General features: G+C 40.3%; 1 protein-coding gene and 1 pseudogene across 1 annotated transcript; one reads left to right on the top strand and one right to left on the bottom strand.

Moving 5' to 3' along the window:
* The first annotated feature begins 1,893 nt into the window (after window positions 1–1,893).
* LOC114466659 (voltage-gated potassium channel subunit beta-1-like) lies at window positions 1,894–13,573 on the top strand (annotated as a pseudogene).
* On the bottom strand, window positions 12,944–19,031 carry LOC114467553 (retinoic acid receptor responder protein 3-like). The gene is made up of 4 exons (XM_028453947.1): window positions 18,946–19,031; window positions 18,421–18,541; window positions 14,667–14,965; window positions 12,944–14,533 (listed from the first exon to the last, which is right to left on the bottom strand). Exons 1-4 carry the CDS (start codon window positions 18,961–18,963, stop codon window positions 14,426–14,428), a joined length of 546 nt encoding a protein of 181 aa, XP_028309748.1. The 5' UTR covers window positions 18,964–19,031; the 3' UTR covers window positions 12,944–14,425.
* Between the last annotated feature and the right edge of the window lie 3,041 nt (window positions 19,032–22,072).

Genomic DNA, 22,072 nt, shown 5'->3' with positions numbered 1-22,072 from the left:
CTTGGTGGCTCCGCATTGGCCTGCAACGCACTGGCTGGCGGAGATATACTGGCTGCTGTGTGCTCGCCCCTGGCAACTCCTGTTGTGCAGGGACCTGCTGTCACAAGGGAAGGGCACAGTCTTCCACCCACACCCGGAGCGCCCGGCACTATGGGCTTGGCCCCTGAGTGGCGCAATCTGTCAGCCGTGGGACTCTCACAGCGTGTGCTTTCCACTATACAGAGTGCTCGAGCTTCCACCACTAGGTCTCTGTATGACTGTAAGTGGAGGGTGTTTGAGGGTGGTGTCGCCAGATGGGACACACCCCCTAAGTCAGGTGGGAGTGTTTTTGTCATTTCGGGAGGATCTGATTGACAAACAGAAAGCCTTCTTCACAGTGAAAGTGTATTTGGCAGCAGTTGCTGCATTTCACATGGGCTTTGGGGATAAAACTGCAAGCCAGCCTCCACTGGTGTGCCGTTTTATGAAAGGAGCACGCAAACTCCTCTCCGTGTTCAGGCCGCTGGTGCCACCATGGCATTTGGCTGTGGTTCTGGTGGACGGGGACTTAAGCGTCCTCCCTTTGAACCGTTGTGGGAAACAGACTTGAAGTTTGTGTCCCTGAAAACAGTGTTGTTACTAGCTCTAGCATCAGCTAAATGAGTCAGTGACATCCACGCGCTGTCAGTGCACCCGTCGTGCGCTCAGCTGTTCCCGGGTGATGTGTGAAAATTGTCTTGAAGCCCAACCCAGGCTTTGTGCCAAAGGTGGTGGGCTCATATTCACCTATTGACCTCACAGGCTTCTCTGCCGCACAAGGTGAGCAGCGGCCTCATGTGTTGTGTCCGGTGTGCGCGGTGCGCACTTATGCGGACATGTAAGGGAGCTTCAGGAGGAGGGATCAGCTCTTTGTTTCTTGGACTCAGCCCCATGAAGGAAAGCTTGTCACATTGTGTGGTGAATCGCTTTGGTTTATACGCAATTCGGGGTTTAGCCACATCTTGGGCCTTGTTCAGGGGAGTGTCTGTTCAGGACATTTGTGCTGCTGCGAGCTGGTCCTCGCCCCTCACTTTTGTCCGGTTTTACAGGCTGGATGTCTCCGCTCCGTGTGTTGCGCAGGTAGTTCTCCTGTCCTGATTGAAACAGTGCTTGCCCTGTGAGCTGGTGTACGCATGATAAACTTGTCTGCAATACGGGAGCTACCACATCCCATAGTGAGACATTGAACATTGAGTATTATCTCTCCGAGTAATATGAGTGAAATGTCTCACCAGACAACCCTTCTTGCTGTGTGAGTAAGAAAAAGTGCTTATTTTGAATGGCATAGTATCTTCCGCCCACGCTACTTATAGTAGATGAGACTACCTGCAATGGATGGATACATTTCACCAGCCAATCAGGATTGGCATAAAGAGATTTCGCTTCTGAGTCCTGCCAGCGGGGGCGAGCATCCCAATAGTGAGACATCTCACTCATATTACTCAGATAACCAGGGTTATGCGAATAACCTAAAGTTTGAGTAACTTTAGAGGCCACCGTTGTTGTTATTTAGCAGTTAGCCTATGACAACGTTATCAACAGTCAAAGTAGCATTAGCAACAGCATCTACTATCTATACTAGAAGAAATAAGAAATAAAAAAAACATGTAAATTAATGAAATATTTATTGATAAATAAGCTTGAGTCCTCCTCCTCCTAATGCAGCCAGAGCTTGAGTCCGAGTTCAAGTCCGAGTCATCAGCAAACGAGTCCGAGTTGAGTTATGAGCCCAACATATCGGGACTGGAGTCGGATTTGAGTCCGAGTCCAGGACTCAAGTAATACAACCCTGTACTGGTCATCTGTGTCAAGGGTGTTGTTAATTTTTTTGGCAATCTGTTTCTCTGTTCTGATTTTTAAGAGACTGTGTGAGCAATGACCAATGTGATTAACCAGGGAATGGCCATGTACTGGGGCACGTCACGTTGAACCTCAATAGAAATCATAGTGTGTAGCTTAGGTCTCCTTTGTGATTAATTCACATTTTTCTTTTTTCACCTCTCTTATTATTGTACTTTAAATAGCTCTGTTGTTGCAAACTGCCATTCGACTCTACAGGAGGCGTACTCTGTGGCACGTCAATTTAACCAGATCCCATCGAGCTGTGAACAAGCTGAATATCATATGTTCCAAAAGCAGAAGGTTGAGGTGCAACTTCCTGACCTCTACCACAAGAAAGGTAAGTGTCACACATCAACAATGACCAGAGGTGGATACAGTACTGAACTTTATTGTGGTACTTCAGTTAAAGTACAGATACTGCTTTTCATAAACTACTCCAATACAAGTAAAAGTTGCAAAGTCAAAACACTATTTAAGTGAAAGTGCTGAAGTATTTGCATTACAAAAATTGTTAAGTATTAAAGCTGATTAAAAACCTCAAACAATTTCCTCATCATATTTGCAATAAAAAAAAAAAATCACTGATGGACAACGTACCCATTAGGTTTCTATTTAATAAAACTTTATCAAATGAAACAAATCACCATTATTCACAGAACAACACAAATGAAGGTAAGTCTGAAGTACTCAGTAATGAGGGCATCAATGGAAAAGTAGTGGAATAAAAAGTACATTTGTCTTCAAATGTAGTGCAGTGAAAGTTAGAAGTATCCCTTTAAATTGTACTCAAGTAAAGTGCAGATACTTGAAAATACTAATTAAGGTACTTAAGTAAATGCACTTTGTTACTGTCCACCACTGCCAATGATATACTTTTCCTAAGTGTGATTCAGACGAGTGGTGGTTGATGACCACCCCCTTCCTGTTTGTAACATTTTCCCTGTGAAATTGACAAGTATGAAAATAAGTCCCAGCCGTTTTTGAAAAATATTTACCATCAGGTGATCTGTGCTGGCTTTAAATATTTAAATGGTTTCTAGAGTGAAAATATTTTAGCCTATGTGGTGGTCCCTAATCTAATGTTTTGAAATTATTGTTCATCTGATTGTCACAAAGCAAGTGTGTTTAGATGACCTATCACTGGTGTCTCATATTTGTAAAGTATTGTTTGGCCATCAATAAATATTTACTTTTGAAATACTTAAAACTTTCCTTCTGCAGGTATTGGAGCTATGACATGGTCTCCTCTTGCTTGTGGGATCATCTCAGGAAAATATAAAAATGGAATCCCCCCTTCTTCACGTGCCTCACTAAATGTAAAACTCACCCCAGTCCCAACCCTACATGTCTTCAAAATCTACTGGGGTCTTTACAAACCTGAAGGAGTAAACTGCTGTAAATAATATCAATTCAATGGCTGTAAATGTAATGCTGCACAAATTAGTTAGAATTTCTTCCCAGTAATTGGTTGACTTAAAGAAGAAAGGGGATTTGCATAGGTTTTGGTGGCATCCAACAAATGTAGTCCTGTAAGTTTGGTTTCTCGATGCCCTAATATATATATATGAACCAGGCTACCACCGCCACCGAGAGGGAACCAGGAAAAGACGGTGATACTCTGCTCTTAAAGCGACAGCAATCAGCAGCCTAAGCCTGTGTACAGTGACACGCAGTGGGAGAGTGACACTCAGTGGTGACTACATCCGGCTACACCAGCAAAAAAAATAACCTCATTGACAGAGGTAACAAAGTCCATAAAACAAATGCAAATAACCAACAGAAATAAAAAATCTGACTGAAAGGAAAACAAACCGTGCTATGTGACAACATGTCACACATGAGGGTTGACAATAAAATGGACCAACAAACTCAGTCAGAGTAGAGTGAAGAAAAGCCTTTTCACACTCTCCCACTGGTTCAGTTCTTCCGCATTAGGTCAAAGGTCAAGAGGGATATACTGTACTTGCCATGGCTGACAGTGTAGGAAGCGAGTCTGACAGAGATTTCGATTATTTTACACCTTGGAGCATTGATTCCTTGAAAGATTTTTTGCGTAACAGTGGTATCGGTCGCCGAGGCAGAAAGCTAATGCTGCACACAAGCTAAAAATTCTGGTTTCTCTTGAATTTTCAAACTGTTTCAGCTGATGGCGTTACTCCAGTTCACTTATCGACCTATCCATCTTGTGCACTTCCTTCAAATTTGTAAATTGAATTAAAAAAATAGCTTAATAAAAATAATCATGGACCTGGTTAGTGAATGGTGTACCTCGTAAATGTACCTTTTCAAAGTGAGAACTTATACTGTCCTTTTCACACTCAGAAATATCTCTTGTCCCATCAATAATAATATTACATTTTATTTATAAACGCTTTTCAAAAACTCAGACACTTTACAGTTAAAACAACTACACAAGTCAGCAACAGCAACAATAAAGTAAATACAGAAAATACATACCAAATCAAAAGTTAAAAGCTTGTAGAAGGAGTGTGGAAGTAGAGGAAGTCTGTCGCTTTGATACTGTTTCTCACATCAGTTTTACAAAAGTGCTCAGATCAGCGGAAAGCCATGGTCTCCTTGAGTCTGAATATGTGCGTCGTTCCCAGGTAGAGTCTGCTGGAGACCATGGAAGTCAAGGCTTGTCGTTCAGAGAGTCCATCAATGGGAGAGGAGTGTGGAAGCAGAGGAGCTCTGTCGCTTTAATACTGTTTCTCTCATCGGTTTTAAAAAAGTGCTCGGATACATGCATCATTCTCAGGTAGAGTCCGAATCCGCTCACTGGAGACCCAGGTAGTCGGTATTTTCATTCAACAGGGGTTATGCCGCCCATTGATTGGATTCAAGACTCCAGGTTCTTCACTGATGTTTATTAACATCGTAGAACTAAGTTCAGACAAACAAACAACAGATATTAGCTATTTTACAGAATTAGCATTTCTTGGTATCATAGCTAATACACATGGAATCATTGAGTAGAAACTAACCATTTTAGCCTGCTTTTTTTAGTAGATCACTTGTTCTTGTTCTTGGGATTGTTGTTACCTTTGTTGGTGCAATCCTTGCCTTACCCATAACAAGGGTGCCATGAACTTCACTAATCTTTGAAACATCCCTAAGGTAGGAAGACGTTGCATAGCCAGAAAAACTAGCATCGGAAAAATTATGGAGTTCATACTGCTGAATTTCTTTGGCTGTCAACGGTATGTATCGTCAAGGTATCTCTACCGAAGATAGATTACGAAGGTCTTGGAGCCATGCTTCCCAACGTGGCTTGAGGTAATCAGGAAGTGGCTCATCCCATCCTACTTTGTCTTGGCACATCCTTTGAAGAATCTGCTTGCCTTTTAAGATTATAGGTGCCACAAATCCAAGAGGATCAAAAATTGAGGCTAGCATTGACAGTACTCCTCTTCTGGTAAAAGGATGTTATTTTACCCTTATACTGAACTGGAACATATTTGAGCCAATAAACCACTGAACTCCAAGAGCTTGTTCCATCTTGTGTTCTCCCAAAGCCAGGTCTAAGTCAGCTGCACTCTCAACACGTTCTGATGTTGGGATTGTGGCGAGAACCCTTCTGTTATTGGTAATGAATTTGTGTAAGTGGAGCTTACCAGTATTACAGAGTTCTCTTGCCTCTCTAATAAGCTGTCCAAACTCGTCAGTCCATCGTCAACATAAAAGTTACGCTGTATGAACCTCAATGTTGCCTCACTAAACTTGCCTTCTCCATCTGTGGCCAGGTGTTTGAGCCCAAAATTTGCACAACCAGGTGACGATGCAGTACTGAAGAAGTGAACCTTCATTCGGAACACTGATGGGGGAGATTCCATGTTGCCTTTTTCCCACCACAGGAAACGGAGGTAGTCTTGGTCCTTTAAAGCAACATGAAATTGATGGAACATACCCTCTACATCACACATGATGGCTACTTGTCCTTTGTGAAAACGACCCCTACAAGGGTGTTTGTAAGGTCTGGCCCGGTGAGTAGATGCTCATTCAATGATGTATTTTGAAAGTTTGTCGAGCAATCAAATACCACACAAATCTTTCCCGGCTTTTGGGGGTGGTAAACCCCATGATGAGGAATATACCACGTGGTGTAATTGTCTAACTGTGACTCTGGAAACTTTTCAGCATCATCTCTTGTTATCATGTCATCTATAAAGGCCACATAGTCCATATGATATTGCTTGTTTTTCTTAAGCCGTTTCTTTAGACATCTGAGTTGATGTTCTGCACACTTTGTTATTTGGCAGACTTGGACTTTCCTCTTTGAAAGGCAACGACATTTCGTAATGCCTATAAGGCTTTTGCTTGATGCCTTCTTTCAACTTTGCCAAAAACCTTATAACGTCTTGTGACAGAACTTCTTCATTGAGCTTCTCTGCAAAATCTGACTCAAAGACCTTAAGCATATCTGCTGGACTTATAATTTCTTTGACTTGAGTTTGATAAACAAAATGGACCTTGGACTTGAATTCAGAGAAGGGCTTTGTGTTGGGCAGGACTTTCTTCATGATGACACCAATTTCATCTTCCGGGTCACAATAAAAAATCAGTGCTGCTGCAGCCAATAATACTCCAACTTAAAACAGACCTTACATATGGCTGGTTTTCACTGCCTGTAATGACATCTCTGGGAAGTAAGGCTTGTGGACAAATATAGCCAATCAACAATCCAACTTTACAGTCGAGCTCGGGAGACATCTCGGGAGACCAATTCCTAGCAGTTGTGCTTGTGGGAATGTGGGATCTGTTTGCTGGTATGTATTCTCTGATATAAGTTTTTGGAAGTTTGATTTTAGTGTTAGAGTTGATGCCTCTTACTTGTAGTCCTTTGTCACGGCAAATTTGCGGTTGACCTCATTTGGAGACATGATTTATGCCCTGCTTGAATGATGATGTCCAGTCAAAGCATGATGATTTTATAAAAAAGGATTTATTATAAACTAAATGAAAAAGTGTACAAAAAAGCTTCCATTCTGTAGGGAGGGCAAGTAGCCAGCTACTCTCCGGGAAAGTTCCACAGCTTAAGCTTTATACAGATAGAGAAAAAGTTCCACCCTGAGAGAGGAAACGGAGGGGGTCAGATGCTCCCAACAGTGGAGACGTTGGAGAATGATGAAGAGGTGGATGTATTGAGGAAGGCTGGCGCCACTGATATCTGTCTTGATAGTGTGTGTGCGTTCGTATCTGTATGTGAGTTTGAGTTTGGCCTTGAAGGTTCAGGCCGGGGTTCTTATCTGTGTGTGTATGTGAAAGATTGTGAGTTTTTGGAATGAGGCCTTCAGCAGAGACTGTGTGTTGCTGGCACTGTGGATACAATACAATCTGTATGTACTGCTAATCTAACATGACTCAGCAAAGAAGCAATGTCTCTGTTCAAAAGCACAATGATATAATGCAGTCATTGTGTATTAACACATGACAAATTGTACACATGAATATTTGATGATATGATGATAAATATAATTATTGCCATAACACCTTTCATCTTTTGGCTGTTTACCAGCTTTGTTTTTGATGTAATCGTTGACATTTTTTGTTTTATTGGCTCTTTCTTGACACAATATTTCTGCTGTATCTTTCAGGATGAAAGTTGTGTCGCTCAGACTATCAAGTAAAGCATAAACTAAAATTTCCTTTTCTGGTTCATTTTTTGAGATGTAGACTGGAGAAATGGATGAAATATGAGTGTTGCTCTTCTCTTGAACAACTTGATTAGATGTAGCTTGCTGTGTTTCTGTATTTTCTGATTGATAGCTTTTTACTTCTTTGTTTTCATTTGATCTTTCTTCCTTCTTCTTTACTTCTTTACCATAATCATGATGTAAGCAAGTGGGATGGCGTTTTTCACATAAAGCACACACACTCCTGAATGTACAAGCCTTGGAGTTATGGCTGATCTTCAGGCAGCCAAAACACAACTTCTCCAGTCGTGCAAACTTAACCCTTTCTTTGACTGGTTTTTCCATAATTTTGCTACACTTATGCAGTGTATGGCCTTTCTTCTTGCAAAAAATGCATGTAATGCTTGTCTTTTCACTTGTATTTGTGGTAAAAGCATTCACACTAAAGTTTTGATTTCGTTGATGTTTGGACTGTTCTCATTCGGTTAGCTTTGATCTTTCTTGGTCAGTTGGCTGTATTGCATATAATGATGTAATGGGATTGCATGCAATTCGAGCTTCCATGTTGAGAAATCTCACAAAGTGTTTAAAGTCAGGAAACATGTTGTGATTATCTTGGTAAATTGTAGCCTCTCTATTCCAGCGAGAAGTCAACCAATCAGGTAGATTGACTGTGATCCTTTGGTTTTCCACACAGTCATTGAGTGTTTGTAGACCTTGTATATATGGCATAGCTGATTCTACACTGCTCAGAAAATCAACAAAGTCACAAAGATTTTCACTGTCCTTCGGATCAATTTTAGGCCATGCATGTATTTTATCACGATATGACTTAGCAACTATGAATGAATTACCAAATCTATCTTCAAGTATGTCCCAGGTGGCTCGATAAGCTGTTTCTGTTCCTACAAGGAAATGGTTTTCAATAGCTCTCTTGGCTGAGCCACCAACATACTTGCATAGAAAGAAGAGCTTTTCTTGAGTTGGCCGATTTTTTGGATTTATCAGTGTACAAAATGAAAGTTTCCAATCATTGTACTTGAGTGGATCTCCCTTAAAGGGGACATATCATGCTAAATCCACTTTTTTAGCCCTTAAATGCATTTTGTTGTATATTTAGAGTGCTTAGAAGTACAGAAAAAATCAAATTAGTCTCTTCAGGTGCTTCGTTGATATCTTTATATTCTGTTTTGCTCATGTTTTTCAATCTGTTTCGATTTTTCTATTCTCTATTACATTTTTTGAACTATTACATCACAGTATTTGCAGCGGAACTGCCAAATTAGTACATCAACTCCAGGTCCAACACTTCGAGCAATCCGCCATTTTTATTTCTCGCTTTTATTTTGTAGTCCAAGCTCAAGGATGCTGAAGTTACGAGAGGATAAGTCAAAATGTTCGGTTGTTGGATGGATCTGTGGGTAAGGTGATTTTTGTGTGCGCGAAGCACTTCAAGGATGACCGCTTCTGCAACCTCCGCCAGTATAAAGAAGGATTTGCCGAAAGATCTTCGTCTGATTGAGGGGTCAATTCCTTCTATCTTTGGAGACGACGAACAGAGCACTTCGGTAATAACGCTAAAAAGTGTGATGATAAGACGTCCCTGTCATTGTTTTGTTGGCATTAGTAGTTGCACCGTCTTCAGACTTCATATGTTAGCGCTGTCTGCTCGTTTTAGATCCTTGATGATATGGCCTACGTGATTTAATTTAAGTCTAAAGTTTTCATTAGTCATTTCATTTTGCCGTTTTTGTCTTTGAAAAGACTGTATTAAAATGCATTTCGTGACGTTAGCTTGGCGCTAGCGTTAGCTCGGTGCTTGTGTTAGCTCACTTGTTAGGGTTCTGCAGGTTCATCATCTTCATTTTCATCTCGCTCCGCCGGGTCCGACTCTGGCTGTAACATGTAAGGCTGGATGGACAAGTCTTCCGTTGTTGACATTTTGTAAATAACCTCTGAATAAAAAGTTTATGCGCCGCTACATAACCATATCTCTTCTATCAAACTACAAAAATGGCCGAGCAGGGTGGAGTTGAACCGAGTGTCACCTGAAGAGGGGATGGGGTATGGTGTCTCATTTGCATTTAAAGAGACCGCACCAAAACGAGTTTCTCTCAGAAGCACATCAGAAAAGGGGTAGAAAAGGGGCCTGTGGAGCTATAATAATGAGGAATTCAGACCCAAGCATTGCAGTTCCGCTTTATATAGGCCACAACTGTATGATTTATATGTAAAAAGGAAGGATTTAAAACCATGATTTGTCCCCTTTAAAGACATCAGGTTCTGAGATTGGGACTCAGTTAGCTGGGATTGCTTCAGCAAGAGCATTCACAAGGTTATTGGAAGCTTCACTGGAGGTTGGAAAGACTTGAGTGTTGGGACTTGAATGCATGAGGTTTGTTGTATGAGAGGGATTGCGGTGATGGGTGGACTCAGCTTGGTTTGTTGTGCAGGAGGAGCTTGTGAAACTGGTGCTTGATGGGAGGGAACAAATGAATTGATTAAAGGGTTAAGTGTGGGCGTTTGGTAGAGAGATTCTGAATAAACTTGAAACCTCGCCTGTGCTGTGACATGACCCTTAAGTTCTTCTAGTCTTTCTACTTCTCTTCGTTTCCTTTCCAGTTTCATTTTTCTATCAGCACTTTCTGCTACGAACTGAGCTCTTTTTCTAGCACTTTCTGCTTCAATTTACCTTTCTTTAGCTTCTCTCTCTGCCTTTAGAATTTGTTATTCAACCTCAAGTCTGTGAAATTCTTCTCTTTGTTGATGTTGTGCATTTGTTATCTTTACAACTTCTTGTGTAGCAACAACTTCAGCTGCTGCTTGTTTCGCATTCAGGGACAGGATGGAAGAATGTCTGGATGCTTTGGAAGAAGCCTTAGCTGACGTAGCAGTTTGAGCTGAGTTGACACTGAGTTGACACTAGACACTGTGCTGTCAAACACTGACTTAGCATCAGGCCAGATATTTATTTTATTTTTTTTACTAATTTTTACATTTTTTTTCATTTGGTGTATTTTTCTGTAATGTATGTTTTTTGGAGTCATTATGTGTATTTTTGTATCTTTCTGTTGTCTTTTTGTGGATTTTTTGTAAAATTATTGTTTTTTGTTGCCATTGTAGTGTGATTCTGGAGTCATTTTAGGGTATTTTTTTGTATAAATGTTTAGTTTAGTGTATTTTAAGTCATTTTCATATTTTTGTTGTCGTTTGGTGTATTTCTCTGTAATATATGTTTTAGGGAGTCGTTTTGAGTGTTTTTGGAACCTTTTGGTATATTTTTGTGCATTTCTGTTGTCGTTTTGTGTACTTCCTGTATAAATATTATTTAGTTTTTTTGTTTTATGTCATTTGTGCATTCTTTGTATAATTAATGTTTTTTGTTGCCATTGTAGTGTGATTCTGATGTGTGATTCTAAATATGTGAATCCTTTCTAAATTTATGCGCACCAGTCCATCCACATGTACGTGCCTAACTTTCACTAAACTTATCTATTTTCAGTAGTTAGGTGTAGTGGCAGGTGTGTTGTGAGTGAAGCTGCAGTAATCAGGTGACCTTCACTACGTAGCACCGTCTACATAACATTTAAACACTTAGATCTGACTCAGAGCGTAACACTACAGTCACTACCACCCTATGGACAAGTGTCGTGACACAGACTGTAACCGGACTAAATGGTGGTCCGTTATACACTCACACACTCACATACCTGCACGCATGTCACGTAGACGGTGATCGATAGTGAAGCGCACCTGATCGACGTGTGTGTGTTAATATACTCGCTAATATACTCGAGGAACACAGAAAAATTACAGTTAGTGTAATAAAAGTGTTACACAAGGTGTTTTTTCATAGGACTGTAAGATCATAAAAATCAAAGTGCACGAATCAATGAAAACATGTCATGATTATAGTGTTCTGAATATAATTCTAATAACAGGATAGTAAAGGAGAAAGGAGGGACTAATCGGACACAGCATTTGTCTTCATAACTAGCCCCTTTGATTATTTTTCTCATAGCTTGGTGTCTGAGGAATGAGGGGGTGAACTCTGTCCTCCTTGGAGCGTCTACAACTGACCAGCTGATTGAAAACCTTAAAGCAGTGCAGGTAAAAAAAAAAAGATCAATCCAATTAAAACAATGACCCAGTTACACCTTGTTTTGGGTGTAATCTCTAGTGTTATGGGATTTTACCTCAGAATAAAAGACTTCTAAAGCACCACATCTGGCAACATTGCTTACACAACTAGACATTTTTTTCGGTTGCATGTGCACCCTCCTGCCAACAGTGGACACTAAGATGGAATAAATGGTCAGCTTGTCCGTTCCATAGAGATGAGTTTTAAAGGTCCCATATTATGAAAAACAAGTTTTTCTGGTCTCTACATCTATAAACTGGTCCTCCCTGAACCTGCCAACTCCCAGGGAGAGGAAAACAAGGAATTCTCTGCAGCCCACCCACTGGTAAAATGACGCTCCTACAGGCTGTTCAGATTCAGCTCCTGTCATGACTTAACCAAAGGAGTCATTTTCATAGGCCGTCCTCCTCTGAGCGGTGATAGGAGTCTTTGTGACACAGTGCCACACAGCGGTTGGACAAGACAGTGGACAATCACCTTGAATGGACTATTCCTGAAATCACTAGAGGAGATTATGAGGTGACTTAGCAGCTTCGGTAAGCATTGGAACTCCTCTGCTTTTGCTGCTGCTGCTCTGGCTCTGCAGACATATACTGCTGCTGCGCGGCGCACACACACACTTCATGAAACAGTGTTTTTCTGAATCACAATCACAATAGCCACCTAAATAGCCATGTGTTTTACTGCAATGTGCAGTTTTTTGGCTGAAAACTATAACAAGTGTGCGAATAGTAAAAGAAAATTGCTATTGGTGAACTGTTGTGTGGAGTCCACGTCTATAGACACGGCCACTCAAACAGCCCGGTTTTAGAATAGGTCAGAAAGTCACTTTTCAAAGGGCTAAAACTCAAGAAAAAGTTTGGAAAAATAAACCTCAAATACTATGATGTTGGGGTTCTTAGAACAAATGAAGATGGGTGAAAAAGAGCATAATATGGGACCTTTAATTAATCCATATGTGGCCTGTTCAAAGCACACAGGAAGAAAAAAACGAGTTCAAATGTACCCTTATGTGCATGATTTTAGCTTTTTTAATGTCTCATTAAGAAAACAGTTTGGGTTTGCAGCTCAAAAACATTTTTACGTGCCCTGATTTCAGCTGCTTTATCAAAGATTTTGAATTAATGCTTTGTTTTTTTCTCATTCCATAGGTTCTTCCAAAGTTAACAGCTTCTATTGTGTCAGAGGTGGACTGCATCCTTGGAAACAAGCCCTACTGTTTAGATCCTCAAGCCATTTGGGACAAAGAGTCCTCCAATCTGCTGATTTTGAGAAAACTGCAAATGAATATGAGATCAATGAACCTGGATGATTTTTTGTATGTTTTTTTATTTCTTTTTCCAAATCAGAACAAGTAAGATAGATGTTCATGTTAGCCCTACAAAACCTGCTAACAGTCGGCTCATTACAATCAGTTATGTCTAAGTAAAAAAATATCTAAAGGACTGTACACCTCTAAATTAAGGAAGGCCTTCATCATGCTAATATTACTAGTTTTGACTGTGAAAAGGACTGTTACAAGTGTGACGAGAAGTTAGGCATAATTTAAAATTATATTGAAAACAGAGAAATGAAAGTACAGTAGACCTACCTTTCTCATAACAAATTATGTTAATTTTAATACTTTAGCTTCATGGGTACATGTCTGCATTGCCATGTTTGCCCTGTTGAATTGCATTGTTCCACAGAGACACAACAAAATGGGAGAAAATGGAAAAAATACTTATAATAAAACTGATATGAAAACCAATAACAAAATAAAATGAAGATCTGAAGCTCAATTCATGAAAGAGGCCCATGCTGGACAGGAGGAGAGTGATGCAACGGTTTTTGATATGGGCGACATGGGCAGCCGCCCATGACTTAAGTACATTCTGCCCCTGTACTTAAGTCAGTCACTGCGCTTCTTGATTCCAGTTACGCACTCTGGGTGGAGTGACTCCGAAATATGGGCGTTCCAATTCAAATCTGGCCATACGCGTATTCTCTGGGTGACTTAAGTTATTTTCCTGTTACGTGCTGCATAACCAAAAAAAAAACAAAAACATAATTTATGACTTAACATCTGGTCCTGGCAGTGTCAGGTGGGACAATCAACAACAAACCACCCATGATCTTGTACAAGATAAGCAGATGGAGAAAATAAATGAATTTAGTAACAATCAAGAGACTTCAGGACAGACTGGTATCCTCCTCTCACAGCCCTTAGTGAGCATTGATTGACAGCTTCATGCAGAACAGTGCAGAGCTATGTGGGTGGGACGACTGAGACTGGGCATGTCTTAACTACTCTAGGAGCAACGCCCATAATCAAGACACTTTTTAAAAATAACCCCGAGTGGAAGATCAGCAAAAACCTGGGGGCGTACTTACACTTTAAATTGGAACCACGTTCCCTTTCAAATATGAAGACATATTTGAAAGAACAAGCTAAAAGTCTAATACCTGAATCAACAACATAAACCAGTTAAGAAAACATGCCAAGTGAACCAGGTCAGTCCTTATGGGCAAACATCACACAAATATCTATACAAAAGCATCATATTGAGTTTGAACTGTACACATGCATATCTACATCATCTGTTTTTGTTTTGTTACCTTCATTAGTCTGTAAAATCCTTTATAGCTTCTCAGAAATTGATCATCTAAGAAAAAATTAAGACAGTTAAACCTTAATTCCAGTTTTTCTCACTTAACCAAACACCCGTGTTTTTTTATAAAGAAAAATGCTGGCTACCAAAGATATAATACACAAAGACATTTGACCAGATGCAGAAGAAGACACAAGCAATCAGAAAACGATGTCACAGGGCAACTTTGAAGATTCTTTGGACTTCACAATATTTTGGAAAACCGTAGTCGCTTTCACACACTCTTCATTCTTGAGTTTGGATGGAATCTGCAAAGGAAACATTACATAGTTTCTCAGTAATCTTTTCTCATAAAAACTCGTCCCCATTGATAAAAGCTTATACAACCTCAAAACTTTCCCTTAGAATAGAATATAACATTTTCTACAGAAGAAACTATACCTGGTTGCAGACAGCCTTTCCGTAGCGCAGAAAAGTAGCGAAGTGCTCGCAGTTCAAAAAGAAAAGATCGTATTTGAAGTCTTGATCCAGAAGTGCGTCAATGCGTTGTCTTATGGACTCTGGATCTGATGCCACGTAGCTGTGGCGGTTGTTGCTTATCAACACGTGGACTCCTTGTGGGACCGTCACCTCACGGATAGGCACTCTGCGGATCTTTGTTTGCCCAATAAGTAAGTCACCACAAAAAGGGAACCATCCTTCCAGTGTGGAGCGAAATCTGTTCATTAGCCGGCCTTCATCTAAAGAGTAAGACAAAGTACATTCAACAACCCTCATCCTGCACAGATTACCAGACCAATTCATTATAGAGACCACAAACATTCACCTTCACAATTAAATGAACTTGGGCTTAAATTTACCATCAGTAGCTGATCATCAGTAGAAGACGCTAAGGGTCTAGTTCCCATAAAATTGATTACGAAGAGGATTTAAAAAAAATAATTATAATCCATATGTGGGAAATATACACATATTGACTGGATGAACTACCTTTACAGAGGTGGTAGGGGCCCAAGAGAGACACTAAAATTGGGACTTTTTCTCAATCTCATTATCAAAAATAAATCACATTAACTGTTTTGCCTGAAAATGGGAGTGGATGGTGCCTGAGAGTGGCGTAGGGCGTAGACGCACTAACAATCAAAGGTCTGAATATCACTTTGAAATTTACTATCTATCCATCTATCTATCTATTCTACCTATTCTATCTATCTATCTATCTACCTATCTATCTATCTATCTATCTATCTATCTATCTATCTATCTATCTATCTATCTATCTATCTATCTATCTATCTATCTATCTATCTATCTATCTATCTATCTATCTGTCTATCTATCTATCTATCTATCTATCTATCTGTCTATCTATCACACGGACAGCGAACCACTGCCCTTGAAGAACCCCCCAGATGGAGCTGCATCTGTGAAAAATGACAGGGAATTGGAAGAGACCATGATGTCGTCATAGAAGAATGTGAAGCCATTCCAACTGTCTAATAAATGTGACCAAAACCTTGGGTCGGAGAAGCACCCTTCATCTAAGGATATTGAATCATGACGATTAGGTACGGAGGAAGCCAAGTCCAATAAACGCTAGATGAATGAGCGACCCTGAGGTATGACACGCAGGGCATAATTGAGATGCCCGAGGAGGGAGAGCAGATGCCTTTTGGTAATGGTTTTTCGGTGCAATATGAGTTTGAAATTTCACGGATCCGCAGTAGTTTCTTGAGAAGAAGTGACACTTTCATATTGACGGTATCGAGATTGATGTCTATCTATCTATCTATTTATCTATCTATCTATCTATCTATCTATCTATCTATCTATCTATCTATCTATCTATCAGAATCAGAATCAGAATCAACTTTATTGGCCAAGGGTGTATGAATACACACGAGGAATTTCTTTTGGTGACCTGTGCTCTCTCAGGTAGTGTAACATTAAATAATAACAATCAACTAGAATAAAGAAAAATAAATAAAATAAATAAAAAAAGAAGTATAAACATAAATATAAGAGTAGTTAGACTAATATGTGCAAACTAAATAAAAATAACAAGATAATAATAATAGTAATAATAATAATAATAATAATGAAATAAAATAAAAATACAATAATAATAATAATAAGATAATAGTGCAGTAGTGCATTGATGAGTAGTGCAGGTGAACATTTAAATGAAAAAATTATGTCCATGAACATTTCGCAGTGACAGGTTAATCCAGGGTTGTTATGTTTAGTTCCAGGTTATTTCACAGTAACAGAATGGGTTTGACACTCTATGACTGTTTAGAGTTGATCACAGTGACAGCCTGGGGGAAGAAACTGTTTTTATGGCGGGTAGTTTTGGCGTACAGTGATCTGTAGCGTCTGCCGGAGGGGAGGAGTTTAAACAGATTGTGTGCAGGGTGTGAGGGGTCTGCAGTGATGCTACCTGCCCGTTTCCTGACCCTGGACAGGTATAAGTCTTGGATGGAGGGCAGATCAACACCAATGATCTTTTCTGCAGTCCTGACTATCCTTTGTAGTCTGTGTCTGTCTAGTTTGGTTGTAGATCCAAACCAGACAGTGATGGAGGTGCACAGAACAGACTGAATGATGGAGGTGTAGAACATGATCAGCAGCTCCTGGGGCAGGTTGAACTTCCTCAGCTGTCGCAGGAAGTACATCCTCTGCTGTGCCTTTTTCCTGGTTGTGTCTATGTGGGAGGTCCACTTCAGGTCCTGTGAGATTGTGGATCCCAGGAACCTGAAGGAGTCCACGGTAGCCACTTTGCTATTCAGAATGGTAAGGGGGGGAGTGGGGGGGGATTTCTCCTGAAGTCCACTGTCATCTCCACAGTCTTGAGCGGGTTCAGTTCCAGATGGTTCTGACTGCACCAGAGAGCCAGCTGTTCCACCTCCCTATCTATCTGTCTGTCTGTCTGTCTGTCTGTCTGTCTGTCTGGTTATCTATCTATCTATCTATCTATCTATCTATCTATCTATCTATCTATCTATCTATCTATCTATCTATCTATCAATTCAATAAATGACTGACTAAAACTTTCATCATATAGTTTTTGTCGACTACATTTTAAGTGACAATCACTACACTATGACTAATTAAAAAAAAATAAAATAAAAAGTATCTAGGGACAAAAACTACCGGTAAATCAAAATATATTGATATTTTTGTCAACTAATAAAAACAAAACTATGATTTCTCCACATAGGACGAAATCCTAAGGAACAATGTGAACATGAGGTCTTACACATCGATCACATCAAATCTATCTGTGTTGCATTACATTACAGTAATATCATCCCATATCAGGTTGATAAACATTAATTGAATCTTTAGAAAAAATGCATTAACTCTAATCCTGAATATTTTAGTCAACTATATCTGTAACAGATTTAGTCGACTAAATTCTGAATGTCATTTACTGTAGCTGACTAAAACTATCTGAAATAGTGCTGATGACTAAATTTTGATCAAAATTAAGTTGCATTTTAGTCAAAAGACTAATTCTTCATTTTGTGACAAATGTGTGTATAATTTCTGGAAGTTTTGTAGGATATTGCAGGATTTCAGAAAAATAAACAGTTCTTGCAATAGTTTTGTGATTGCAGTACAAATTACTGCAGTTGTGTGATATAGGCATGGGAAAATTATGTGTCCCTGCAAATATTATGGCTTTTCATTGAATTTGTGTATACAGAGATATGGAACTGAATTATTTGCTCATTTAGATGTTTTCTCTGTAATTTTCACTTTCTCCTACAGGCCGAATTGGATGCCGCAAAGGGCTGAATCTGGCCCCAGGGCCTTGAGTTTGACACATGTTCTCTAGAGTATTTAGCTGTGAGAGATCCCACTGACTTCCAGTGAAGCCTCCAAACACCTAAAGGCTAATGGAGTTTATAGAAAATGATACACCAGTGGTAATAACTTTACAGTAACTTTAGATGTATGAATGTGCAGAGGATTTAGTGTAAATAAAATGATTACTATTTACTTTTAATTATTGCTCTGATAATTCTGATTATTCTCCTTCTACAAAGGGAGACCAAAAAGCACTGTGAATAATCTCTCACACAGATTCCCTCAGACTTGTGCACTACCCTTTTTTACTGAATTGACCGTACTGGCAAAGTGTGATTGGAGGAAACAATGCCATGTAAATACCAGGGTTAATTTTCCTCACCTGCAACAGCAAAATGGACAACATATCCATCTTCATCATACAATGCCCAGTGTGAGTATCCAATGGGGTAGGAAAATTCTATCAGGTCACCAAATTTTGCAGTGGACTCAATCTCCTTCAGCTGTATTTACAACAAATAAAGTTCAAGTGAATGTCAAGAAGCAAATTGTGACATATCTTCAACAACCTCGCCACTCCCTATCCACAAAGAAACAGGCTCGGCTGCATTGCTAAATTACAATGGCAGTCAACGTGTTTATTCTATAGTTAAAGCATGTTGTTGTCATCTTTTTTGCTTTTTGGTGTGCTACAATCATTGCAAAACCTAAATCAGTTGTATGTATTACAGTTGAGAATAAGTCTATTGAGTGATACTTAAAAATGGATAAAAAGAATGAAGTATAGTCATGACAACAATGCTAGATTTGTTTGTACACTGAATACAATGTGCACACAAATGTAGACACAAACCTTTATATTAATTAATATTAATAATATTAAATGTGTCAAATTGAAAAAGCCTACCTGCTCGTCGTAGTCCATGTCTGGCTCTCGTTGAGACACACTGAGGACTGGGGCGACGTGCTTTGCCTTTCCTCTGAGGGTGTGCCACTAACAAATCAGGACTGGAGAAAACAAGCTATTGGTTTGAATGAGTAAGCAGTTTGACGTCAGGTTTTCCCTGAGGTCTGCTCTTACTCTTGGACTTCCTATTGCTTTTCCCCCAAATTGTATCCTATTCTTCTAAGTGCCTTGCTTTCTTTAAAATTACAAGCAGTGTCATTGTGACCAGAGGCTATGAATCTTTGAATAAAGTTTTGTTTTCCACCTGCTAAGAACATTAATAATTCATGTCACACTATAATCATTACCGGTACAGTCCTGAGGCTGACGTTTCTTTATTCACTCCTGCAGGTTGAAAGAAATACCTTTGCACATGGCTGCTGTAAAAAACAAAGCAGTGTGGCAAAGAGGTAAAACTAACAGAGCTTGGGATATAGAGTTTTGTTCAACCCAAAAATTTGCAAATGGTAAAATTCATGTAACAGATGGTGGAAATATGCTAATTTGCAGTGTTGTGAATTTTCAGTATCCAAAGCCTTAAGGGCCAGCAAACTGGATCAAATCTAGTTCCCTTTAGAGTTTGTACAGTTTGGAAAGTAAGAAAATGAATCTGCCCACATTTATACCGATGAGCTGTTTAGATTTTGAACACAAGCCTCCTGGCTGGTCGAGTTCCCATAGCCAGTGTTCATTGTTGTCTTGGTTTTCAACGACTAGATTTTTAAAGTGACAATAACTAGACTATGACAAATTAAAAAAAATAAATGTAAAACATTTTTTTTAAATTGTGATATTTCTGTCGACTAATAAAAAGGAAACTACAGTTTTAGTCCAATCCAATCAGAACTCATGTGATCATGTGGTTTTAAGCATTGATCACATCAAATCTGTGTGTATTTACAAACAGAATTTCTTCTCAAGAACAACTATGACACTTAGGGTTTGATTCCTGGAGTTCCTGGCTGCTTGGAGCACACTGGGATAGTGACACAGCTCATCAGAGAGGCTCGCGAGAACAGAGGTGATTGAGTGGTGTTATGGTTGGACCTGGCCAATGCCTACGGGTGCATACCTCACAAACTGGTCGAGCTTGCACTACAGCTCCATCATGTTCCCAGCAAAATCAGGGACCTGATCCTGGATTATTATAATAATTTCAGGTTGAGGGTCAGACACATCGGACTGGCATTGTCTTGGGAAAGGAATATTAACAAGCAGCACCATCTCTGTTATTCTCTTTGCCCTTGCCAGGAACATGGTAGTTAAATCAGCCCAGATGGTATACGACAGCCCCCCATAAGAGCTTTAATGGATGACCTCACCATCACAACAAAATCTATCGCAGGAAGCAGGTGGATCATCAGGGGCTTGAGAGACCTTTGAGAGTACCGCTTTTTAATCTTAGGAACTATCATCCGGTCCATCACAGAGCAGCCAGTTAAAAGCTTGGGGAAGCTCTTTGATGCAAGCCTGAAAGACTTAGCAGTGCTCCTGAAGTCCATCAATGAGATAGGAACCTGGCTCTCAAAAGTTGACAAGTCTGACCTACCTGGTAGACTTAAAGCCTGGATCTACCAGCATTCCTTCCTGCCCAAAGTCTTGTCTACGCACAGTTGAGTCCCTGGAAAAGAATGGTCAGCGGCTTTCTTCGAAGGTGGTTGGGCTTGCGACGCAGCCTCACCAGCGCAGCACTGTACGGGATGAGCAACATCTTGCAGCTACCCTTCAGTGGTCTCACTGAAGAGTTTATGGTGACGCGTACACATGAAGCCTTACAGTACAGGGACTCCAGGGACTGCAAGGTGTCATCAGCCGGTATTGAGGTGAGGACAGGAAGGAAGTTGAGTGCTGAAAAGGCAGAAGAAGTGGCAGAGTCTCGCCGGAGACAAAAGGCGTTGGTGCGCAACAATGTAACTGGTCTGGCAGGCTTGGGCTACTTTCCCAGGAACCGGATCAGAAAAGCCCAGGGCAAGGAGAGACGACAGCTTCACCAGGATGAGGTTCGAGCAGGCGTGTGTCACGGCAAATTTACGATTGTACTTGTTTGGAAACATGATTTGTGCTCTTGTTGAATGATGAGGTCCAGACGAAAGCATGATGGTTTTATAAACTAAATGGAAAGAAGTACAAAAAGGGTGTCCTTCCTGCAGGATGGAGACATGCAACTAACGGAAAGTTTTCTGAGCACCAACTTTTACAGATAGGAAGAGCCCCACCCTAAGATGAGAAAGAAGGAAGGTGTTGAAAGGAGTTAGATGGAAAATCACTGTTACAGAGCGCTGCTTATCAGAGCTTTTGTAAACATGACTCAGCAAAAGAGCAACGTCTCTGTTAAAAAATACAACAATATAATGTAGTCACTGTGTATAAACACATGACAAATTGTACACATGAACGCACATTTGATGATGATTAATATAATAATTGCCATAATACGTGGAAGAAGAGTGGGTCAGCATAGAAGTTAGACTCTGCCAGCAGGGGGCATGGACAAAATGGGAGAGTACTTTGCAGCACAGGATAACCTGGTCTAACATCATGCAGGCAGGCTTCCACCGGGTCCGATTCCTAGTGCAGGCAGTCTTCAATGCACTGCTTAGCCCAGCAAACCTCCATGTCTGGGGAAAGAACAAGACACCTTCCTGTCTCCTTTGCTCTGGAAAAGGCTCTTTAGAACATCTCGTCAGCAGCTGTCCAAAGGCGCTTGCAGATGGTCGGTATTGATGGCGCCATGACCAGGTGCTCAAGGCAGTTGCTGAAACTGTAGCCTCAGCCATCAGCAACAATAAAAACTACCACACCCAGAAGAATGTGTTTCCCTTTGTTAGAGCTGCAGTAAAACCACAGGCACAACCAAGGGAAAAATCAGGCCTCCTCCACACAGCCTCTGACTGGCAACTCCAGGTTGATCTGGGAAAGCAGCTGAAGTTCCCACAGCACATTGTCGAAACATCTCTCCAGCCAAACATGATCATCATCTCAAAACACCTGATCATGCTGGAACTTACAGTACCTTGGGAAGAACGTATTGAGGAGGCAAACGAGCGTAAACGCGCTAAGTACCAGGAACTGGTGGAGACGTACAGGA

This window comes from Gouania willdenowi, chromosome 7 (assembly GCF_900634775.1).
Source record: "Gouania willdenowi chromosome 7, fGouWil2.1, whole genome shotgun sequence".
Lineage (NCBI taxonomy): Eukaryota > Metazoa > Chordata > Actinopteri > Blenniiformes > Gobiesocidae > Gouania > Gouania willdenowi.
Note: the sequence above shows the minus strand (reverse complement) of the source record. Positions and strands in the feature narration are given on the sequence as shown.